At 43.1% G+C, this 19,520-nt stretch overlaps 1 protein-coding gene across 3 annotated transcripts in view; it reads right to left on the bottom strand.

Moving 5' to 3' along the window:
- Positions 1-19,520, bottom strand: part of ARAP2 (ArfGAP with RhoGAP domain, ankyrin repeat and PH domain 2) — a 441,859-nt gene that overhangs the window by 178,075 nt on the left and 244,264 nt on the right. For all 3 annotated transcript variants that reach the window (XM_077279928.1, XM_077279930.1, XM_077279929.1), the window contains 3 exons: positions 19,186-19,249; positions 13,535-13,698; positions 1,743-1,955 (listed from right to left, as the gene is read on the bottom strand). In XM_077279928.1, the coding sequence (XP_077136043.1) occupies positions 1,743-1,955; positions 13,535-13,698; positions 19,186-19,249 (441 nt within the window). The remainder of the gene's footprint in view (positions 1-1,742; positions 1,956-13,534; positions 13,699-19,185; positions 19,250-19,520) is intronic.

Raw genomic sequence — 19,520 nt, 5'->3', positions numbered from 1 at the left:
ACTCGGGAGTATCCTGGTCAAAGGGTCAGCAGATGTGTTCTTGAATCAATGGAGCCCTCACACCCCCCAGAGAAAGGTGTTTCAGCAGTTGACACAAGTGGCCTGGGCCCAAGAGATGTCAGATGAAGGAAGGACATTGGGGAGGGTGGTCATTCAAGCTGCTGCCAATCTCATTCTACCACCAGGTCAAACTGTGCTCACTCTGCCAATCTGAGCCTGCACCCATCTTGAAGGAGTAGAAGTTCATAATGGATAGTTTTGTAAGTCAATGTTAGTAGTTTAAACTGGATACATTAAGAGGCATAGCTAAAACTGTTGAGCTATACAGTTTTATTGAACTTACAATTGCTTGTACTATGCTGAATCCAAAACATTAATTATCGCAAAGTCAAATTTTCATGTGCAATAAATGCTTTGACTGTGGTGACAATCATGCTATTGTGTTCTTAGAATGTTGAAAAAGGGCAGATTGTTAACATAACCTGGGTTTATTGCAATGATAGTGCCTGCAAAAATAGCTTATAATGTCATTGCGTGAGCTGGTACATTGATCTTACAATATCATCAGGAGCTCATAGCGCAAGTGCCGCCCTTTCAGAAAAAATTACCCATGCAATGATTGCACCAGTAAAGTGAAGAAATGTCACTGGGAGAAGAGTAACAAAGTAATCAACAACTAAATGTTGTCAGTGCAGCAGAGAAGAACAGTAGAGCTAAGCATTGAAGTGCACAACCTGCTGCACTTGAGCATAAAACTTCAAGAATAGATTTATCAAAAATGCCCTATTAAAATTCTCTTGTCTTCATTGAATGTAAAAAGCAATAGCTGGGCTTTACACAAATACTTTTAGTTAGCAGTTAAATATTCTTCAGTTTTCTCAGTAAAAGTTGAGAGTATGCCAATCCTATTGCTCTTTTTAACTTTTTCACCTGAATGTTTCTATTCTACCGGTTTTAACCATTCTAAGAACAGGCTAACATATGCAAAATGGTTGTCAGTACATTCATCACATTACATTCACATGCCAAATTCTATTTTGGAATAATTGATTTTTTTACATTTAGCATAGTACGAGCAAATGTAAAAATTGTTGTAAAGCTATGTGATTAGCAATGTCCCTTTATTGTGCCACTATGACTGTCCAGTATAATTTGTCTCAAAAGCTTACAATGAAAATCCATTTCATTTATATCAATGCAGAATTTTGAAATAACAAATTGCTATATAATCCTATACCAAGAATGATGTTCTTTTAAACCTGACCTGGAAAAAAAGACCTGAGGCCAGCCTAGCCTGTCTGTAGGTGCTGTTCAAGACATTCTGCAGTATCTAAAAAGCCTCCAGGGTTGGATGTTGTAGTTTAAAATGGCAATGAAATGTAGAGCGTATGATGGAGTGATCATATGTTCATCGACCAAGAATCTGCACAGAAGAAATCATCTTTAAGAACATAACAAGAGGAAACAGAAGCGCCTAATGTAACAGTTTGTATCTGATAACATATGTTGCTTATATTATCAGTTTTCTGTAAAGTGGTAGGTTGAATGTACTGTATGTGCTGACAGCAAGATGCTTCATTCTAATTTTCCAGCATAGGAAGCTTACTCTAATAGCATTATGTTTGCTGTCTCAGGGGAGTTTAAGCAAAAAATCTTTCACTTAAATAAACATCTTTTACTTAGTAGATGCATTCGTTCAAATGAATAATGAAACAGCTATTTCTGGAACACAGTGTCATTACCTAGGGCAGAGATCCAATATGGATAAAGTTCTTTTGTCAGAAGTGCATCATCTATTTCATATAAGAAAGATTTCAGGACATCAGTCACGTCTTCCAGCTGATGTCTTCCGACTTTTAGTTTAATGCTTCGTGCATCCTTTTTAAAATCTTCTAACAACTCTCTTACTTTAAGTGGATTTCCGTTCTTCAGATACAGAGATTTGCTTCCTAAACCTTAATAGAAAGGGACATGAAAACAAATATGTCTGAGCAAATTATAATAATGTATGTTAAAACATTGTATGAAGAATGTAAACGTTCCCTTGTAAGTTATACTCGGTGGAAATTATTCTTAAGCCTTGGCTTGCCAAAATGAAAAAATAAAAATAAAAAAAGCAGTTTGAGATCTTAAATTAAAGCTTTAGCATGAATGTAGATTAAGCAAAATATATAAAAATATCCTGGAGACTTACTAAGGACCATATAAAATGTTTATTGTATTTACATTGGGGTTAGTGTTGTGAATTCTGCATTTGGGCTTCCTCCGGCTGTGTCGAGGTGTCTAGGGTATGTTAGGCACACCCCACGGCTACTTCTAGTTGTGGTGTTAGTTCAGGATTTGCGGTCAGCACAGGTTCCACCGACTCCAGAAAAAGTTTCATGTGGCTCCAAGGTCACCAGATCATAACAGTACAACTGGCCCATAATGAGTTAAATGCATCTCAGAAGAAGGGAAGAAAGGTGTTGAGCCATTTTTTTTTCTGCAGTCTGTTTTGTCTTTTTTTCCCTCTTTATTTATGGGTGGCTGAGGAGTCTTGTGCCAGCATGGATGTTCAGGAATTAGCTTCTCGTGTAGACCAGCTTGCTGCTAGGGTACAGGGTATTTCTGATTATATTGTTCAGACTTCTGCTTTAGAGCCGAAGATTCCTACTCCTGATTTGTTTTTTGGTGATAGGTCCACATTTTTGGGTTTTAAAAATAATTGTAAACTGTTTTTTGCTCTGAGACCGCGATCCTCCGGTGATTCCATTTAGCAGGTTAAAATTGTCATCTCCCTGCTGCGTGGCGATCCACAGGATTGGGCATTTTCCCTGGAATCTGGGAATCCGGCCTTGCTTAATGTAGATTCCTTTTTTCAGGCTTTAGGATTATTATATGATGAACCGAGTTCTGAGGATCAAGCGGAGAAAACCTTGTTGGCCCTGTCTCAGGGTCAAGAGGCGGCAGAATTGTTTTGTCAGAAACTTAGAAAATGGTCTGTGTTGACTAAATGGAATGATGATGCTTTGGCGGCAATTTTCAGAAAGGGTCTTTCTGAATCCATTAAAGATGTTATGGTGGGGTTTCCCACGCCTTCCGGTCTGAGTGATTCTATGTCTCTGGGCATTTAGATTAACGGCGCTTGCGGGAGCGTCAAACTGTGCGCGCTGTGGCATCGTCCTTAGAGCAAAGTCATTGTGGCGACGCTTCTCATGTCATTTCAGTCTGCCCTAAGAGGACAAAAAGGATCGCTAGTTCATTTACTATCAGTACTGTACAACCTAAATTTCTGTTATCGGTGTCCTTGATCTGCTCATTGTCATCATTTTCTGTCATGGCGTTTGTGGATTCAGGCGCCGCTTTGAACTTAATGGATTTTGAGTTTGCCAGGCGTTGTGGTTTCCCTTGCAGCCTTTGCAGAACCCTATTCCTTTAAGGGGGATTGATGCTACACCTTTGGCTAAAGATAAGCCCCAGTTTTGGACACAGGTGACCATGCACATGGCGCCAGCCCATCAGGAAGATTGTCGATTTCTGGTGTTGCATAATTTGCATGATGTTATCGTGCTGGGTTTCCCGTGGTTGCAGGTACATAATCCTGTGTTGGATTGGAAATCTATGTCTGTGACTAGTTGGGATTATCAGGGGTTCATAATGATGTTCCTTTGATGTCAATCTCCTCTTCTTCCTCTTCTGAAATTCCAGAGTTTTTGTCTGATTTTCAGGATGTATTAGATGAGCCCAAGTCCAGTTCCCTTCCACTGCACAGGGACTGTGATTGTGCGATTGACTTGATTCCAGGCAGTAAGTTTCCTAAGGGCCGACTTTTCAACCTGTCTGTGCCTGAACATACCGCCATGCGGAGTTATGTTAAGGAGTCTTTGGAGAAAGGGCATATTCGGCCATCTTCTTCACCGTTGGGAGCAGGTTTTTTTTTGTTGCTAAGAAGGATGGCTCCTTGAGACCTTGTATTGATTATCGCCTCTTGAATAAGATCACAGTCAAGTTTCAATACCCTTTACCTTTGCTTTCCGATTTGTTTGCTAGGATTAAGGTTTACGAAGATTGACCTTTGGGGGGCATATAATCTTGTTCGTATTAAACAGGGTGATGAATGGAAAACTGCGTTTAATACGCCCGAAGGCCATTTTGAATACCTTGTGATGCCATTCGGGCTCACTAACGCTCCATCTGTTTTTCAATCCTTCATGCATGATATCTTCCGGACTTATATTGATAAATTCTTGATTGTATATTTGGACGATATTTTGATTTTTTCCGATGATTGGAAGTCTCATGTGGACCAGGTCAGGATGGTATTTCAGATCCTTCGTGACCATGCTTTGTTTGTGAAGGGGTCTAAGTGTCTCTTTGGGGTGCAGAAGGTTTCTTTTTTGGGCTTTATTTTTCTCCCTCATCTATGGAGATGGATCCGGTTAAGGTTCAGGCCATTCATGATTGGATTCAACCCACATCCGTGAAGAGCCTTCAGAAATTTTTGGGTTTTGCAAATTTTTATCGCTGTTTCATTGCTAACTTCTCCAGCGTGGTTAAACCCTTGACTGATTTGACGAAAAAAGGCGCTGATGTGGCGAATTGGTCCTCTGCGGCTGTCTCTGCCTTTCAGGAGCTTAAATGCTGATTTATTTCTGCTCCGGTGTTGCGCCAACCAGATGGCTCTTCCATTTCAGGTTGAGATTGATTCATTCATTCATTGATTCATTTACTATTTTTTTTATTTTGATCACTGTGATAGGTTTTGGAAGATGGCGGCGCCCATGAAGAAAACGGACGGACACCGCTAGGCTCGGTAAGTATGAGGGGGGAGATCGGAGCACGGGGGGGGATCAGAGCATGGGGGGTGGATCGAAGCATGGGGGAGCGAACAGGAGGACGGGGGAGCGGACAGGAGGACGGAGGGGAGTGGACCACAGTACGAGGCAAAAAGGAGGTCTGGGGAGGCGATCAGTGGCGGTGGGTGGGGCAGATTAGGTTTTCAAGCCATGGCCGATGATATTGCAGCATCGGCCATGGCTGGATTGTAATATTTCACCATTTTCATACGTGAAATATTACAAATCGCTCTGATTGGCTGTTTCACTTTCAACAGCCAATCAGAGTGATCATAGCCACGAGGGGGTGAAGCTGGGCTGAAGTACCTCTCCCCGTGTCCCTGCAGATCGGGTGAAATTGGAGTTAACCCTGTTATGACCCCAATGGCGAGGGTCTCAGAGGAACGTGGAAGTCTGCAGAATACAAAAATCCAGCTCATAGGGCAGTGGTAACTGGGTTGACCATATATCTACTCCTAACGCCAACACTAGAAGTAGCCGGGGATCATTCCTACGTTGATTCTAGATGACACGCGCCAGCCGGAGAATCTAGCTACCCCTAGTAGAGGAAAACAAAGACCTTTCTTGCCTCCAGAGAAGGGGACCCCAAAGCTGGATAGAAGCCCCCCACAAATAATGACGGTGAGGTAAGAGGAAATGACAAACACAGAAATGAACCAGGTTTAGCACAGAGAGGCCCGCTTACTGATAGCAGAATAAAGAAAGGTAACTTATATGGTCAACAAAAACCCTATCAAAATCCACACTGGAAATTCAAGAACCCCCGAACCGTCTAACGGTCCGGGGGGAGAACACCAGCCCCCCTAGAGCTTCCAGCAAAGGTCAGGATATAGATTAGGAACAAGCTGGACAAAATTACAAAACCAAAACAAATAGCAAAAAGCAAAAGGCAGACTTAGCTGATATAACTGGAACCAGGATCAGTAGACAAGAGCACAGCAGACTAGCTCTGATAACTACGTTGCCAGGCATAGAACTGAAGGTCCAGGGAGCTTATATAGCAACACCCCTAACTAACGACCCAGGTGCGGATAAAAGGAATGACAGAAAAACCAGAGTCAAAAAACTAGTAACCACTAGAGGGAGCAAAAAGCAAATTCACAACAGTACCCCCCCCTTAGTGAGGGGTCACCGAACCCTCACCACGACCACCAGGGCGATCAGGATGAGCGGCATGAAAGGCACGAACTAAATCGGCCGCATGAACATCAGAGGCGACCACCCAGGAATTATCCTCCTGACCATAGCCCTTCCACTTGACCAAGTACTGAAGCCTCCGCCTGGAGAGGCGAGAATCCAAGATCTTCTCCACCACGTACTCCAACTCGCCCTCAACCAACACCGGAGCAGGAGGCTCAGCAGAAGGAACTACAGGCACAATGTACCGCCGCAACAAGGACCTATGAAATACATTGTGAATAGCAAACGACACAGGAAGATCCAGACGAAAAGATACAGGATTAAGGATTTCCAATATCTTGTAAGGCCCAATAAAACGAGGTTTAAATTTGGGAGAGGAGACCTTCATAGGAACAAAGCGGGAAGAAAGCCATACCAAATCCCCAACGCGTAGTCGGGGACCCACACCGCGGCGGCGGTTGGCAAAGCGCTGAGCCTTCTCCTGTGACAACTTCAAGTTGTCCACCACATGATTCCAGATCTGCTGCAACCTATCCACCACAGAATCCACCCCAGGACAGTCAGAAGGCTCCACATGACCCGAAGAAAAGCGAGGATGGAAACCAGAGTTGCAGAAAAAAGGCGAAACCAAGGTGGCGGAACTAGCCCGATTATTAAGGGCAAACTCAGCCAACGGCAAGAATGTCACCCAATCGTCCTGATCAGCAGAGACAAAACACCTCAAATAAGCCTCCAAAGTCTGATTGGTTCGCTCCGTCTGTCCATTAGTCTGAGGATGGAAAGCAGACGAAAACGACAAATCAATGCCCATCCTACTACAAAAGGATCGCCAGAACCTGGAAACGAACTGGGATCCTCTGTCTGACACAATATTCTCAGGGATGCCGTGCAAATGAACCACGTTCTGGAAAAACACAGGAACCAGATCGGAAGAGGAAGGCAGCTTAGGCAAAGGAACCAAATGGACCATCTTGGAGAAGCGATCACATATCACCCAGATAACGGACATGCCCTGAGATAGCGGAAGATCAGAAATGAAATCCATGGAGATATGTGTCCACGGTCTCTTCGGGACAGGCAAGGGCAAGAGCAAACCGCTGGCACGAGAACAGCAAGGCTTAGCTCGAGCACAAGTCCCACAGGACTGCACAAATGACCGCACATCCCTTGACAAGGAAGGCCACCAAAAGGACCTGGCCACCAGATCTCTGGTGCCAAAAATTCCCGGGTGACCTGCCAACACCGAGGAATGAACCTCGGAAATGACTCTGCTGGTCCACTTATCCGGGACAAACAGTCTGTCAGGTGGACAAGACTCAGGCCTATCAGCCTGAAATCTCTGCAACACACGTCGCAGATCCGGAGAAATAGCTGACAAGATAACTCCATCTTTAAGAATACCAACAGGATCAGCGACTCCAGGAGCATCAGGCACAAAGCTCCTAGAAAGAGCATCGGCCTTCACATTCTTTGAACCTGGTAAATACGAGACAACAAAATCAAAGCGGGAGAAAAACAATGACCAGCGGGCCTGTCTCGGATTAAGGCGTTTAGCAGACTCGAGATACATCAGATTTTTGTGATCAGTCAAGACCACCACACGATGCTTAGCACCCTCGAGCCAATGACGCCACTCCTCAAATGCCCATTTCATGGCCAACAACTCCCGATTGCCCACATCATAATTTCGCTCGGCAGGCGAAAACTTCCTAGAGAAAAAGGCACAAGGTTTCATAACAGAGCAACCAGGGCCTCTCTGCGACAAAACGGCCCCTGCCCCAATCTCCGAAGCATCCACCTCAACCTGAAAGGGAAGTGAGACGTCAGGCTGGCACAAAACAGGCGCCGAAGTAAACCGGCGTTTCAACTCCTGGAAAGCCTCCATGGCAGCAGGAGCCCAGTTAGCTACATCGGAGCCCTTCTTGGTCATATCCGTCAAAGGTTTCACAATGCTAGAAAAATTAGCGATAAAACGACGGTAGAAGTTAGCGAAGCCCAAGAACTTCTGAAGACTCTTAACTGACGAGGGCTGAGTCCAATCAAGAATAGCTCGGACCTTGACTGGGTCCATCTCCACAGCAGAAGGGGAAAAAATGAACCCCAAAAAGGGAACCTTCTGTACACCAAAGAGACACTTTGAGCCCTTGACAAACAAAGAATTTTCACGCAAAATTTTAAAGACCAACCTGACCTGCTCCACATGCGAATCCCAATCATCAGAAAAAACCAAAATATCATCCAGATAAACAATCAAAAATTTATCCAGATACTTCCGGAAAATGTCATGCATAAAGGACTGAAAAACTGAAGGCGCATTGGAGAGCCCAAAAGGCATCACCAAGTACTCAAAATGACCTTCGGGCGTATTGAATGCGGTTTTCCATTCATCACCTTGCTTAATGCGCACCAGGTTGTACGCACCACGAAGGTCTATCTTGGTGAACCACTTGGCACCCTTAATCGGGGCAAACAAGTCAGACAACAGCGGTAAAGGATACTGAAATTTGACAGTGATCTTATTTAAAAGCCGATAATCAATACAAGGTCTCAAAGATCCGTCCTTTTTTGCCACAAAAAAGAATCCCGCACCAAGAGGGGAAGAAGACGGACGAATATGTCCTTTCTCCAGAGACTCCTTGATATATGAACGCATAGCGGTATGTTCAGGTACCGACAGATTAAACAGTCTTCCCTTAGGAAATTTACTGCCTGGGATCAAATCTATAGCACAGTCACAGTCCCTATGAGGAGGCAGTGCACTGGACTCAGACTCACTGAAGACATCCTGATAATCAGACAAATACTCCGGAACTTCCGAAGGCGTAGAAGAAGCAATAGACACAGGCAGGGAATCCCCATGAATACCACGACAGCCCCAACTTGAGACTGACATAGCCTTCCAGTCCAGGACTGGATTATGGGTCTGTAACCATGGCAGCCCTAAAACAACCAAATCATGCATTTTATGTAAAACCAGGAAACGTATCACCTCGCGGTGTTCAGGAGTCATGCACATGGTAACCTGTGTCCAATACTGCGGTTTATTTGCTGCCAATGGTGTAGCATCAATACCCCTAAGAGGAATAGGATTTTCTAATGGTTCAAGAGTAAAACCACAGCGCTTAGCAAATGAGAGATCCATGAGACTCAGGGCAGCACCTGAATCTACAAACGCCATGACAGGATAAGATGACAGTGAGCAAATCAAAGTTACAGACAGAATAAATTTAGGTTGCAAATTACCAACGGTGACAGGACTAACAACCTTAGCTAAACGTTTAGAGCATGCTGAGATAACATGTGTAGAATCACCACAGTAGTAGCACAAGCCATTCCGGCGTCTATGAATTTTCCGCTCATTTCTAGTCAGGATTCTATCACATTGCATTAAATCAGGTGTCTGTTCAGACAACACCATGAGGGAATTTGCGTTTTTTCTATCACATTGCACCGAATTAGGTGTCTGTTCAGACAACACCATGAGGGAATTTGCGGTTTTGCGCTCCCGCAACCGCCGGTCAATTTGAATAGCCAGTGCCATAGTATCATTCAGACCTGTGGGAATGGGAAAACCCACCATAACATTCTTAATGGCTTCAGAAAGGCCATTTCTAAAATTAGCGGCCAGTGCACACTCGTTCCAATGTGTCAGCACGGACCATTTCCGAAATTTTTGGCAATACACTTCAGCCTCGTCCTGCCCCTGAGACATAGCCAGCAAGGCCTTTTCTGCCTGAATCTCAAGATTGGGTTCCTCATAAAGTAAACCGAGCGCCAGAAAAAACGCATCAATGTCAGCCAATGCCGGATCTCCTGGCGCCAGCGAAAAAGCCCAATCCTGAGGGTCGCCCCGTAAGAACGAAATAACAATTTTTACTTGCTGAGCAGAATCTCCAGATGAACAGGGTCTCAGGGACAAAAACAATTTACAATTATTCACGAAATTCCTAAACTTAAACCTGTCTCCGGAAAACAGTTCAGGAATCGGTATTTTAGGTTCTGACCTAGGATTTCTGATAACATAGTCTTGTATGCCCTGCACACGAGTAGCCAGCTGGTCCACACTTGTAATCAAGGTCTGGACATTCATGTCTGCAGCAAGCATAGCCACTCTGAGGTAAAGGGGAAGAAGAAAAAAAAAACTCAGAATCTTCTTTCTTATAATCCCTCTTCTGCAATGCATTAAACATTTAATACAGGCCTGGCAAACTGTTATGACCCCAATGGCGAGGGTCTCAGAGGAACGTGGAAGTCTGCAGAATACAAAAATCCAGCTCATAGGGCAGTGGTAACTGGGTTGACCATATATCTACTCCTAACGCCAACACTAGAAGTAGCCGGGGATCATTCCTACGTTGATTCTAGATGACACGCGCCAGCCGGAGAATCTAGCTACCCCTAGTAGAGGAAAACAAAGACCTTTCTTGCCTCCAGAGAAGGGGACCCCAAAGCTGGATAGAAGCCCCCCACAAATAATGACGGTGAGGTAAGAGGAAATGACAAACACAGAAATGAACCAGGTTTAGCACAGAGAGGCCCGCTTACTGATAGCAGAATAAAGAAAGGTAACTTATATGGTCAACAAAAACCCTATCAAAATCCACACTGGAAATTCAAGAACCCCCGAACCGTCTAACGGTCCGGGGGGAGAACACCAGCCCCCCTAGAGCTTCCAGCAAAGGTCAGGATATAGATTAGGAACAAGCTGGACAAAATTACAAAACCAAAACAAATAGCAAAAAGCAAAAGGCAGACTTAGCTGATATAACTGGAACCAGGATCAGTAGACAAGAGCACAGCAGACTAGCTCTGATAACTACGTTGCCAGGCATAGAACTGAAGGTCCAGGGAGCTTATATAGCAACACCCCTAACTAACGACCCAGGTGCGGATAAAAGGAATGACAGAAAAACCAGAGTCAAAAAACTAGTAACCACTAGAGGGAGCAAAAAGCAAATTCACAACATAACCCTTTCACCCGATCTGCAGGGACGCGATCATTCCATGACGCCACATAGGCGTCACAGGTCGGATTGGCACCGACTTTCATGATGCCTACGTGGCGTCAAAGGTCGGGAAGGGGTTTACTATTTTGTGTGACATATCTCTGTGATTTAAGGGAATGAAAATTCAAAGTGGTAAAATTTCAAAGTTTTTGTCAAATTTCCATTTTTTTCACAAATAAACGCAAGCTATATAAAAGAAATTTTACCACTATCATGAAGTACAATATGTTATGAGAGAACATTCTCAGGATCACCGGGTTACTTTAAAGCATTCCAGAGTTATTACCTCACAAAGGGACAGTGGTTAAAATTATAAAAATTGGCCTGGTCATTAACATGCAAACCAAAATCAGGGGTAAAGGGGTTAAAGGGGTAGAAACAGTTTAGAATGAAAACTGAGTTTGTTTCCCATGTCACTAAACTCAGCCTAGCTTTCTTTTTCAAGAACATGATAAAATAAATTAAAGCTGTCCTGTGGTTGGTTACTATATGTAAAAAAGACAGTTGTTCTTTTAGACAGTTTATATATGCCCAAACTTTTCTTAACACTATAGTAAATCATACATATGGTCATTTGGGCCATACACCATGAGAAATTTCTTTCCAGTTTGCTCCTGGCAGAAAAATGCATAGCAAATGATAGTGTCATGGATACTCATTCTCAAGCTGTGCAAAAAAAGACACCACGGTATAAATTGACCGGTGATGTAGATTTTACCAAACGCAACATATCAATTCATGATTTTCAGTGCAGATTTCTCCTTACAGGCTGGGTTCACACTGCATTGCTGGCATCCGTTAGACGGACTACATTACACAGCGGAATAACGCGGTGTAATGTAGTCTGTTTAAGGCTACTTTCACACTAGCGTCGGTACGGGCCCATCGCAGTGCATCGGGCCGACGTACCGATGCATGCTGTGAAATAAATGCCCGATGTGGGCAGCGGTAGTCTTATGACGCTTCCGCTGCCCAATTGTAAGGTCCGGGCGGGAGGAGTTTCGGCCGTGCATGCGGGGTCAAAAATGGCGGACACGATGTGCAAAAAAAGTTACATGTAACTTTTTTGTGACAACGGTCCACCATAACATGACGCAACCGCAAGCACTTGAAAGACCTTAGGTGACGTCACTGCTTTGTGATTGGTCGCGTAGCGGTCACGCAACCGCTACGGACCAATCAGAGCGCTGTGACGTCATCTAAGGCCCTTCAAGCGCACATTCTTAGGTACAACGGCTCCAGGTTACGGCGGTAAAGTCCAGGCTGCGTTGGAGAGGTGAGTATATCCCTATTTTTTATTTTAATTCTTTCTTTTACACATTGATATGGATCCCAGGGCCTGAAGGAGAGTTTCCTCTCCTTCAGGCCCTGGGAACCATACAGGATACCGTCCGATACTTGGTGTCCCATTGACTTGTATTGGTATCGGGTATCGGTATCGGATTAGATCTGATACTTTGCCGGTATCGGCCGATACTTTCCGATACCGATACTTTCAAGTATCGGACGGTATCGCTCAACACTACTAGCGAGCTGCCATACCGGCACTTGCGTTTACAGCAGCCTGTCACCGTATGTGTTGAATGGGCTGCTGTAAATGTAATGTGAACCCAGCCTTATGCAGGTGCCCCACAGTGAATGCTCCAAAATATGATGCCCCACAGTTCTCCAACGTACATTATCAAGCCCCACAGTTTTTTCCACAAATAATGACTGAAAAAAAAATATTTAGACCCATTGTCTCGATGTGCTGGTCCAGCCTGTGCTGTTTGTGGACTGAAGCTCCATGCAGCAGGTGCAATCTTGTGATATCATTGTGCCTGCTGTGCTGAGACTCAGATGCACAGGCTGAAAGATGGAGCACAAAGCTGATAGCTCACTGTTGCACAGCTATATTCAGCTGTGTCCATATCTTGAGGATACAAATACTGTTGAAATAGAGATACCAGACATTTGGTTCCAGCACCCAATTTCTCGGACTCTATATCTACCTCTTCATCTGCCACTATTAGTGGTACGCCAGTGATTACGACAGAATATACATGGGTCAGCCCAGACATCATCACATGAGAGTTTTATTTTGCTTTTTTTTATCTGTAAGCGAGCACACAAAATTTTAGAGCAGATGGCAGCAGTCCCATTTATGTAGTATGGGTCCCACAACATCTTACAGATAAGCCACTGAATGTAGCTTTTTCTGTGTAAATATAAGATGTTGTCTGATGGAATAATGAAATTACTAAGCTGTCCCTCAGCGCATAATATTGCAGGGTATATAGGGATAAAAGCCTGTAAATAACTCTTGTTAGACAAGTTACACATTCTGGTCTCACGGTTATTGTGCCAACCTGTTCCGGCAAACATCAGCAGTGCAGATCCGAGACCAGAAGGTTGCTTCTAATTATTCAGAAAACAACAAGTTTCTACATACTGACTTTTTTTTTTCATTTTAATTGATATACGTGGATTGAAAATATACCGGCTCTAGCAGTCTCGCAAATAACTAATATCATTTAGAAACAATCTGCTGAGCATAAAGTCTGTATTACTCACCATACTGTGTAACAAATGCCATACAGCTGTTCACAATAATAGGAATGTTGTTTTTGCAGAGCTGCTGATCTTGTAGTGCCTTGCCATCTGTACCTGCTGCTTTTTCAATTGCACAATGCCAGACCATGAAATCCAGTATTGTATGTCCGTGGATATATAATGTCCTGCACATTGGAAAAATTAAGATGGAAAAACAGATTCATGCTTTGAGTATATATAAAAGATGAAATTAAATATAGATATTTTGTACAAGCCATTCTCAAAATTGTGAATGCTTTATACCAGTCAATGAACATATTCATACAAGCAATGGTCTTTATCTAGCACAGCAGCAAACATAGCTTTTAAAATCTAAGGGTACCGTCACACAGTGCCATTTTCATCGCTACGACGGCACGATTCGTGACGTTGCAGCGTCGTATACTGCGGTCACACGTTGCAATACACAGCGCTGGAGCGATAATTTCATGACGTATTTGCGATGTAGAAGCCGTTGGTTACTGTGCGCACATCGTATACAACCTGTGTCACACAATGCAATCATGCCGCCACAGTGGGACACTAGACGACGAAAGAAAGTTTCAAACGATCTGCTACGACGTACGATTCTCAGCGGGGATCCGGATCGCAGTAGCGTGTCAGACACAGCGATATCGTAAATGCATCGCTGGAACGTCACGAATCGTGCCGTTGTAGCGATCAAAATTGCACTGTGTAACGGTACCCTAAGGTCTTATGCCAATGGTTGTATCATAGCTCCACTTAGTATGAAGCAGTAATAAAGGTACCTTCACACGAAACGACATTATAACGATATCGCTAGCAATCCGTGACGTTGCAGCGTCCTCGCTAGCGATATCGTTTCGTTTGACACGCAGCAGCGATCAGGATCCTGCTGTGATGTCGCTGGTCGCTGAATAAAGTCCAGAACTTTATTTGGTCGTCCGATCGCTGTGTATCGTTGTGTTTGAAAGCAAAAGCAACGATACCAGCGATATTTTACACTGGTAACCAGGGTAAACATCGGGTTACTAAGCGCAGGGCCGCGCTTAGTTACCCGATGTTTACCCTGATTACTAGCGTAAAATGTAAAAAAAACAAACAGCACATACTCACATTGCGTCCCCTGCAGTCTGCTTCCTCCTCTGACTCAGCGCCGCAAAGTGAAAGTGAAAGCAGCACAGCGGTGACGTCACCGCTCTGCTCTCACTGTACGGCGCTCAGTCAGTCAGGAAGTGGACGCAGGGGGACGTGAATGTAAGTATGTGCTGTTTGTTTTTTTTAGATTTTACGCTGGTAACCAGGGTAAACATCGGGTTACTAAGCGCGGCCCTGCGCTTAGTTACCCGATGTTTACCCTGGTTACCAGGGGACCTCGGCATAGTTGATCGCTGGAGAGCGGTCTGTGTGACAGCTCTCCAGCGACCAAACAGCGACGCTGCAGCGATCGACATCGTTGTCGCTATCGCTGCAGCGTCGCTTCGTGTGAAGGTACCTTAAGGCTGCCATAATGGTACATTGAGCAAACTTTCTTGATGCCTAGGCAATGTTTTCTAAGTGCCTCCAACTTCTCTAGGTCCCTGAAATGAACCTAATATCTTCTGGGTGGACAATCACTTTTCACTGTACAAATCACTTTGTTAATCCCCCTTTACAACCAATCCTTAGTGTCCTTAGTTATAATTTATACTCCCATTTCCCTCCACTCCAGTCTCTTCTTCCCGTATATAAAAGACACCATGGGGCAGATTAAACAAGACTGGTATTTTTGTCTATGGGTCTTGATCCACAATCTGCTGGAGAAAGATGTTGTAAATGAATTGCACCATTAACCTGTCATGTGCTAGAGATAGAAATGTACTCTGTACATAGATTGGAGTACATTTTGGCTAAAATTTATGCTACCGTTACAGCACAAATTATAATGAACTTGCCGGTACACTTAAAGGGAATCTGTCAGTAGGATTAACCCTTCAAAGCCATCCATGTGGGTATGTAGGACATAGGAAGATGAATAAAAAGATACTTTGATATCTGAGATATAGTATGTTTTTCCAGAGAAATCCACATTTTGCTTATATGTAACTGTATGTTACATGTCTCACACTGGTGACACCTCCTTTTATTAAAAATAAGCTCTGGAGGCAGATTCTCATGCAAATCAATGTCCGGCTCATAAATCTTAACAGCCACATAAGAAAAACATGGATACCTCTGGAATATGAAATTGGATCGCACATACCAAGGTATCATTTTATTTAGCTTCTTACATCTGCATGCCCATATAGATAGCTTAATAGGGTTAATCCTACTGACAGATTCCCTTTAACCCATTTACGACCTATGATGTACCTATGTGTCATAGGTCGCCTCCCTCCCCTTGATGTGAGCTCCAGTGCTGAGCCTGCATATTTTCAGACACATGACAACTGATCTGATCAGCTGTCATGTGCCCCTAAAAACTCCCTGTGGAATCGATATCCACTCGCGGCTGCTGACATGTTAAATGTTGCTGTCAATCTCTGACATCGGGATTTAACATGCACGTGTAGGAAAGGCATCACAAACCCCGCCTATCAAAGTCCCTGTCACATAATCGCGGAGCGTCGAAGGGTTGGCATGACAACCCGGGGTCTGCCGGACACCCCTGTGGTTGTCATTGATGGTTTGCTATGAGCGCTGCCCCATGGCGGGTGCTTGTAGTAGATGATCAATTCTGCTACTCATAGCAGGCCTGAAGCCCTGCTATGTGTAGCGCAAGTGATAAGAAGAACACAGCTTCAAGTCTCCTAAGGAAATTATTGAAACAAGTGAAAAGTACAAAAAAGTTTTTAAAACTATTAAACAAATGTAAAAAATATAAAAGTTCAAATCACCCCCCTTTTGTCCCATTTAAAATAAATAAATTAAAAAAATACACATATTTGGGATTGCTGTGCTCAGAAAAAAGCAGACTATCGAAATATAAAATGAATCATTCTGATAAGTAAAAGGCGTAATGAGAAAAAAATGAAAATGAAAGCGCAAAAACGGAAAATTGCCGGTGGTTAAGGAGTTAAAGAGGTTGTCCATGCTTGGGATGAAAGTGTGAAGTCACTCTATGTGACTGCAGTCTTTTGAATCCATACAGTGTGTGCACCACATGTTGTCAGAATTCTCCGGTGCTTGCACTGAGAATGGACAATCACGTGACCCCACACGTAAGTGATTTGTATACATGCGGTCACATCCCGACTAGATGCACTCTGCCTCACTCACTACAAGTGAATTGAGTGAGGATGAGCACATCTAGTTGGAATGTGACTGAAAGTCTGCAAATCACATACTAGCGGTCACGTGTCACCCGCTGATGCATGCAACACTGGAGAATCCTGATAGCATGCAGCCACTACAGACTTTCATCAGAAGAATGGACAACTCATTAAAGGCCATGTAACTTCTGCTGAGCTCCACACTTTTTCAAAAGTTGTTGGAGCTCAAATAAGAACAGCAAAAGTCACATTTGCAACTGTTTCACTACAGTTTTCTTGCAAAATTATTTTGATAAGTTGCACCCTGTTTTTTTAATTCATTGTGCTCCCTCTATTTAGTGGTACACTAAGAAACCACCTACCTCACCTTCATGTTTTAACCCCTTCACGCCGCGGCCCTTTTCCGTTTTTGAGTTTTCGTTTTTCACTCCCCACCTTCCCAGAGCCATAACTTTTTTATTTTTCCATCAATATGGCCATGTGAGGGCTTATTTTTTGCTGAACGAGTTGTACTTTTGAGCGACACCATTGGTTTTACCATGTCTTGTACTAGAAAATGGGAAAAAAATTCAAAGTGTGGTGAAATTGCAAAAAAAAGTGCAATCCCACACTTGTTTTATGTTTGGCTTTTTTTTGCTAAAACTGACCTGTCATTATGATTCTCCAGGCCATTGCGAGTTCATAGACACGTAACATGTCTAGGTTATTTTTTATCTAAGTGGTGAAAAAAAATTCTAAACTTTGCTAAAAAAAAATTGCACCATATTCCGATACCCATAGCGTCTCCATTTTTTGTGATCTGGGGTCGGGTGAGGGCTTATTTTTTGCATGCCGAGCTGACGTTTTTAGTGATACCACCTTTGTGCAGATACATTCTTTTGATAGCCCGTTATTGCACTTTAATGCAATGTCGCTGCGACCAAAAAAACTTAATTCTGGCATTTCTAATTTTTTTCTCGCTACGCTGTTTAGTGATCAGGTTAATGCTTTTTTTATTGATAGATTGGGCGATTCTGAACTCGGCGATACCAAACATGTGTAGGTTTGATTTTTTTATTGTTTTATTTTGGATGGGGCGAAAGGGGGGTGATTTAAACTTTTTTATTTTTTTCATATTTTTTAAAACATTTTTTTAACTTTTGCCATGCTTCAATAGCCTCAATGAGAGGCTAGAAGCTGGCAAAACTCAATCGGCTCAGCTACATAGCAACAATCATCAGATCGCTTCTATGTAGCTGATTTGCAGGCTTGCTATGAGCGCCGACCACAGGGTGGCGCTCACAGCTAGCCAGCATCAGTAACCATAGAGGTCTCAAGGATCTCTATGGTTACTGCTCTGATGCATCACTGATCATGTGATGGGGTCGGTGATGCGCTCATTTCCGGCCGGAAACGGTAGTTGAATGCCGCTGTCAGCGTTTGACAGTGGCATTTAACAGGTTAATAGCGGCAGGTGGATCACGATTCCACCTGCCGCTATTGCGCGCACATAACATAACAGCTGACATGTCGTGACTTTGATGTGGGCTCAGCGCCGGAGCCCACATCAAAGTGGGAGACACGACATGCGCCGTACTAGTACGGGGCATGTCGTGAAGGGGTTAATTCAACCTGGATTTATCTTCCTTCACATCCAACAATAAACTTCCTTTTCAGAATGCCTTATTTGCATAGGCAAAAACTGGGCAAATTGTTGGCTAAGTTAGAACAACAATAGGATGGGATAGTCTTGTGACTTTACAGGTTTTTATAGCAAATGTGGATGATCATTACACAAAGTACCGGAACTGTTACTCCTAGTAGAAGAGCTGGAAAAGTGATAAATAGCACAAGTATTTTCTCTTTTGTGTTCTATGAATCAGTGTCATGATGCCCCTCAGACCTCTCTGAACAAGACATATGCAAACTTTAAGACTTCAAGGAGTAGTCCTTTAAAGTAACTAAACTTTCAGATGTTTTGGGCTATTTTGAAGTCCCTGTAGATGGGCTGTAAGGTTCTTGAGGTTCTGATCCAATACTCATATCTCAGAGCAGAAGCACTCAGCTCATGCAAGATTGTACAGACAGCAGTGTATGAGCTCTTATATGTTCTCAACAGTTTGCACTTTCTTGCAGGAGCATTGCTGTCTGAAGAACAGTGGTGATCTCACAATCCAGAACCCCACCGGTCTACAAGTCATTTAAAGGGGCTCATATTATCGAAATATTCAAGAAAGTTTTGTTGTACTTAAAATTCAATTAGGTCATAGAATTATATTTGTCTGAGAAGATATTTATACCTTATGTTTGGGAATAGTGGCTGTTTAATTAAAAAGTGAAAAATGGTTCCTCACACTTGTCATATTTGTTTTCTACACCTTATGCAAAAATAATGTAACATATTTTTAATGAAATTATTACCTTCCATTTTCAACCAGTAACACAACATTCCTCTTTTCTCCATTTATCATTGTTGAACTTTGTGCTAGGAAAAAGATATGTTACAAGTTGAATTCGAAATGTTTGAAGTTTTCTCTGTATTGAAATTATATCAGTTCAATATCATCAATAAAAGGTCTAATTCCTCTAATACTGATTTAATTTACCCTTTAATAAAAAAGGAGTACAAACTCTTCCTTCAGAATGTAATCACTGACAGACTAACTGTTACAGTACGTAATTCTTCTGTTCAACAATGAACAATGATACTTAAAAGTTTATTGAAGCAAAATTGTTCAAACTTTTATAAGACCCTC

Source organism: Ranitomeya variabilis, chromosome 1, assembly GCF_051348905.1.
Source record: "Ranitomeya variabilis isolate aRanVar5 chromosome 1, aRanVar5.hap1, whole genome shotgun sequence".
NCBI classification, from domain to species: Eukaryota; Metazoa; Chordata; class Amphibia; order Anura; family Dendrobatidae; genus Ranitomeya; species Ranitomeya variabilis.
This window is presented reverse-complemented; position numbering and strand designations above follow the sequence as displayed.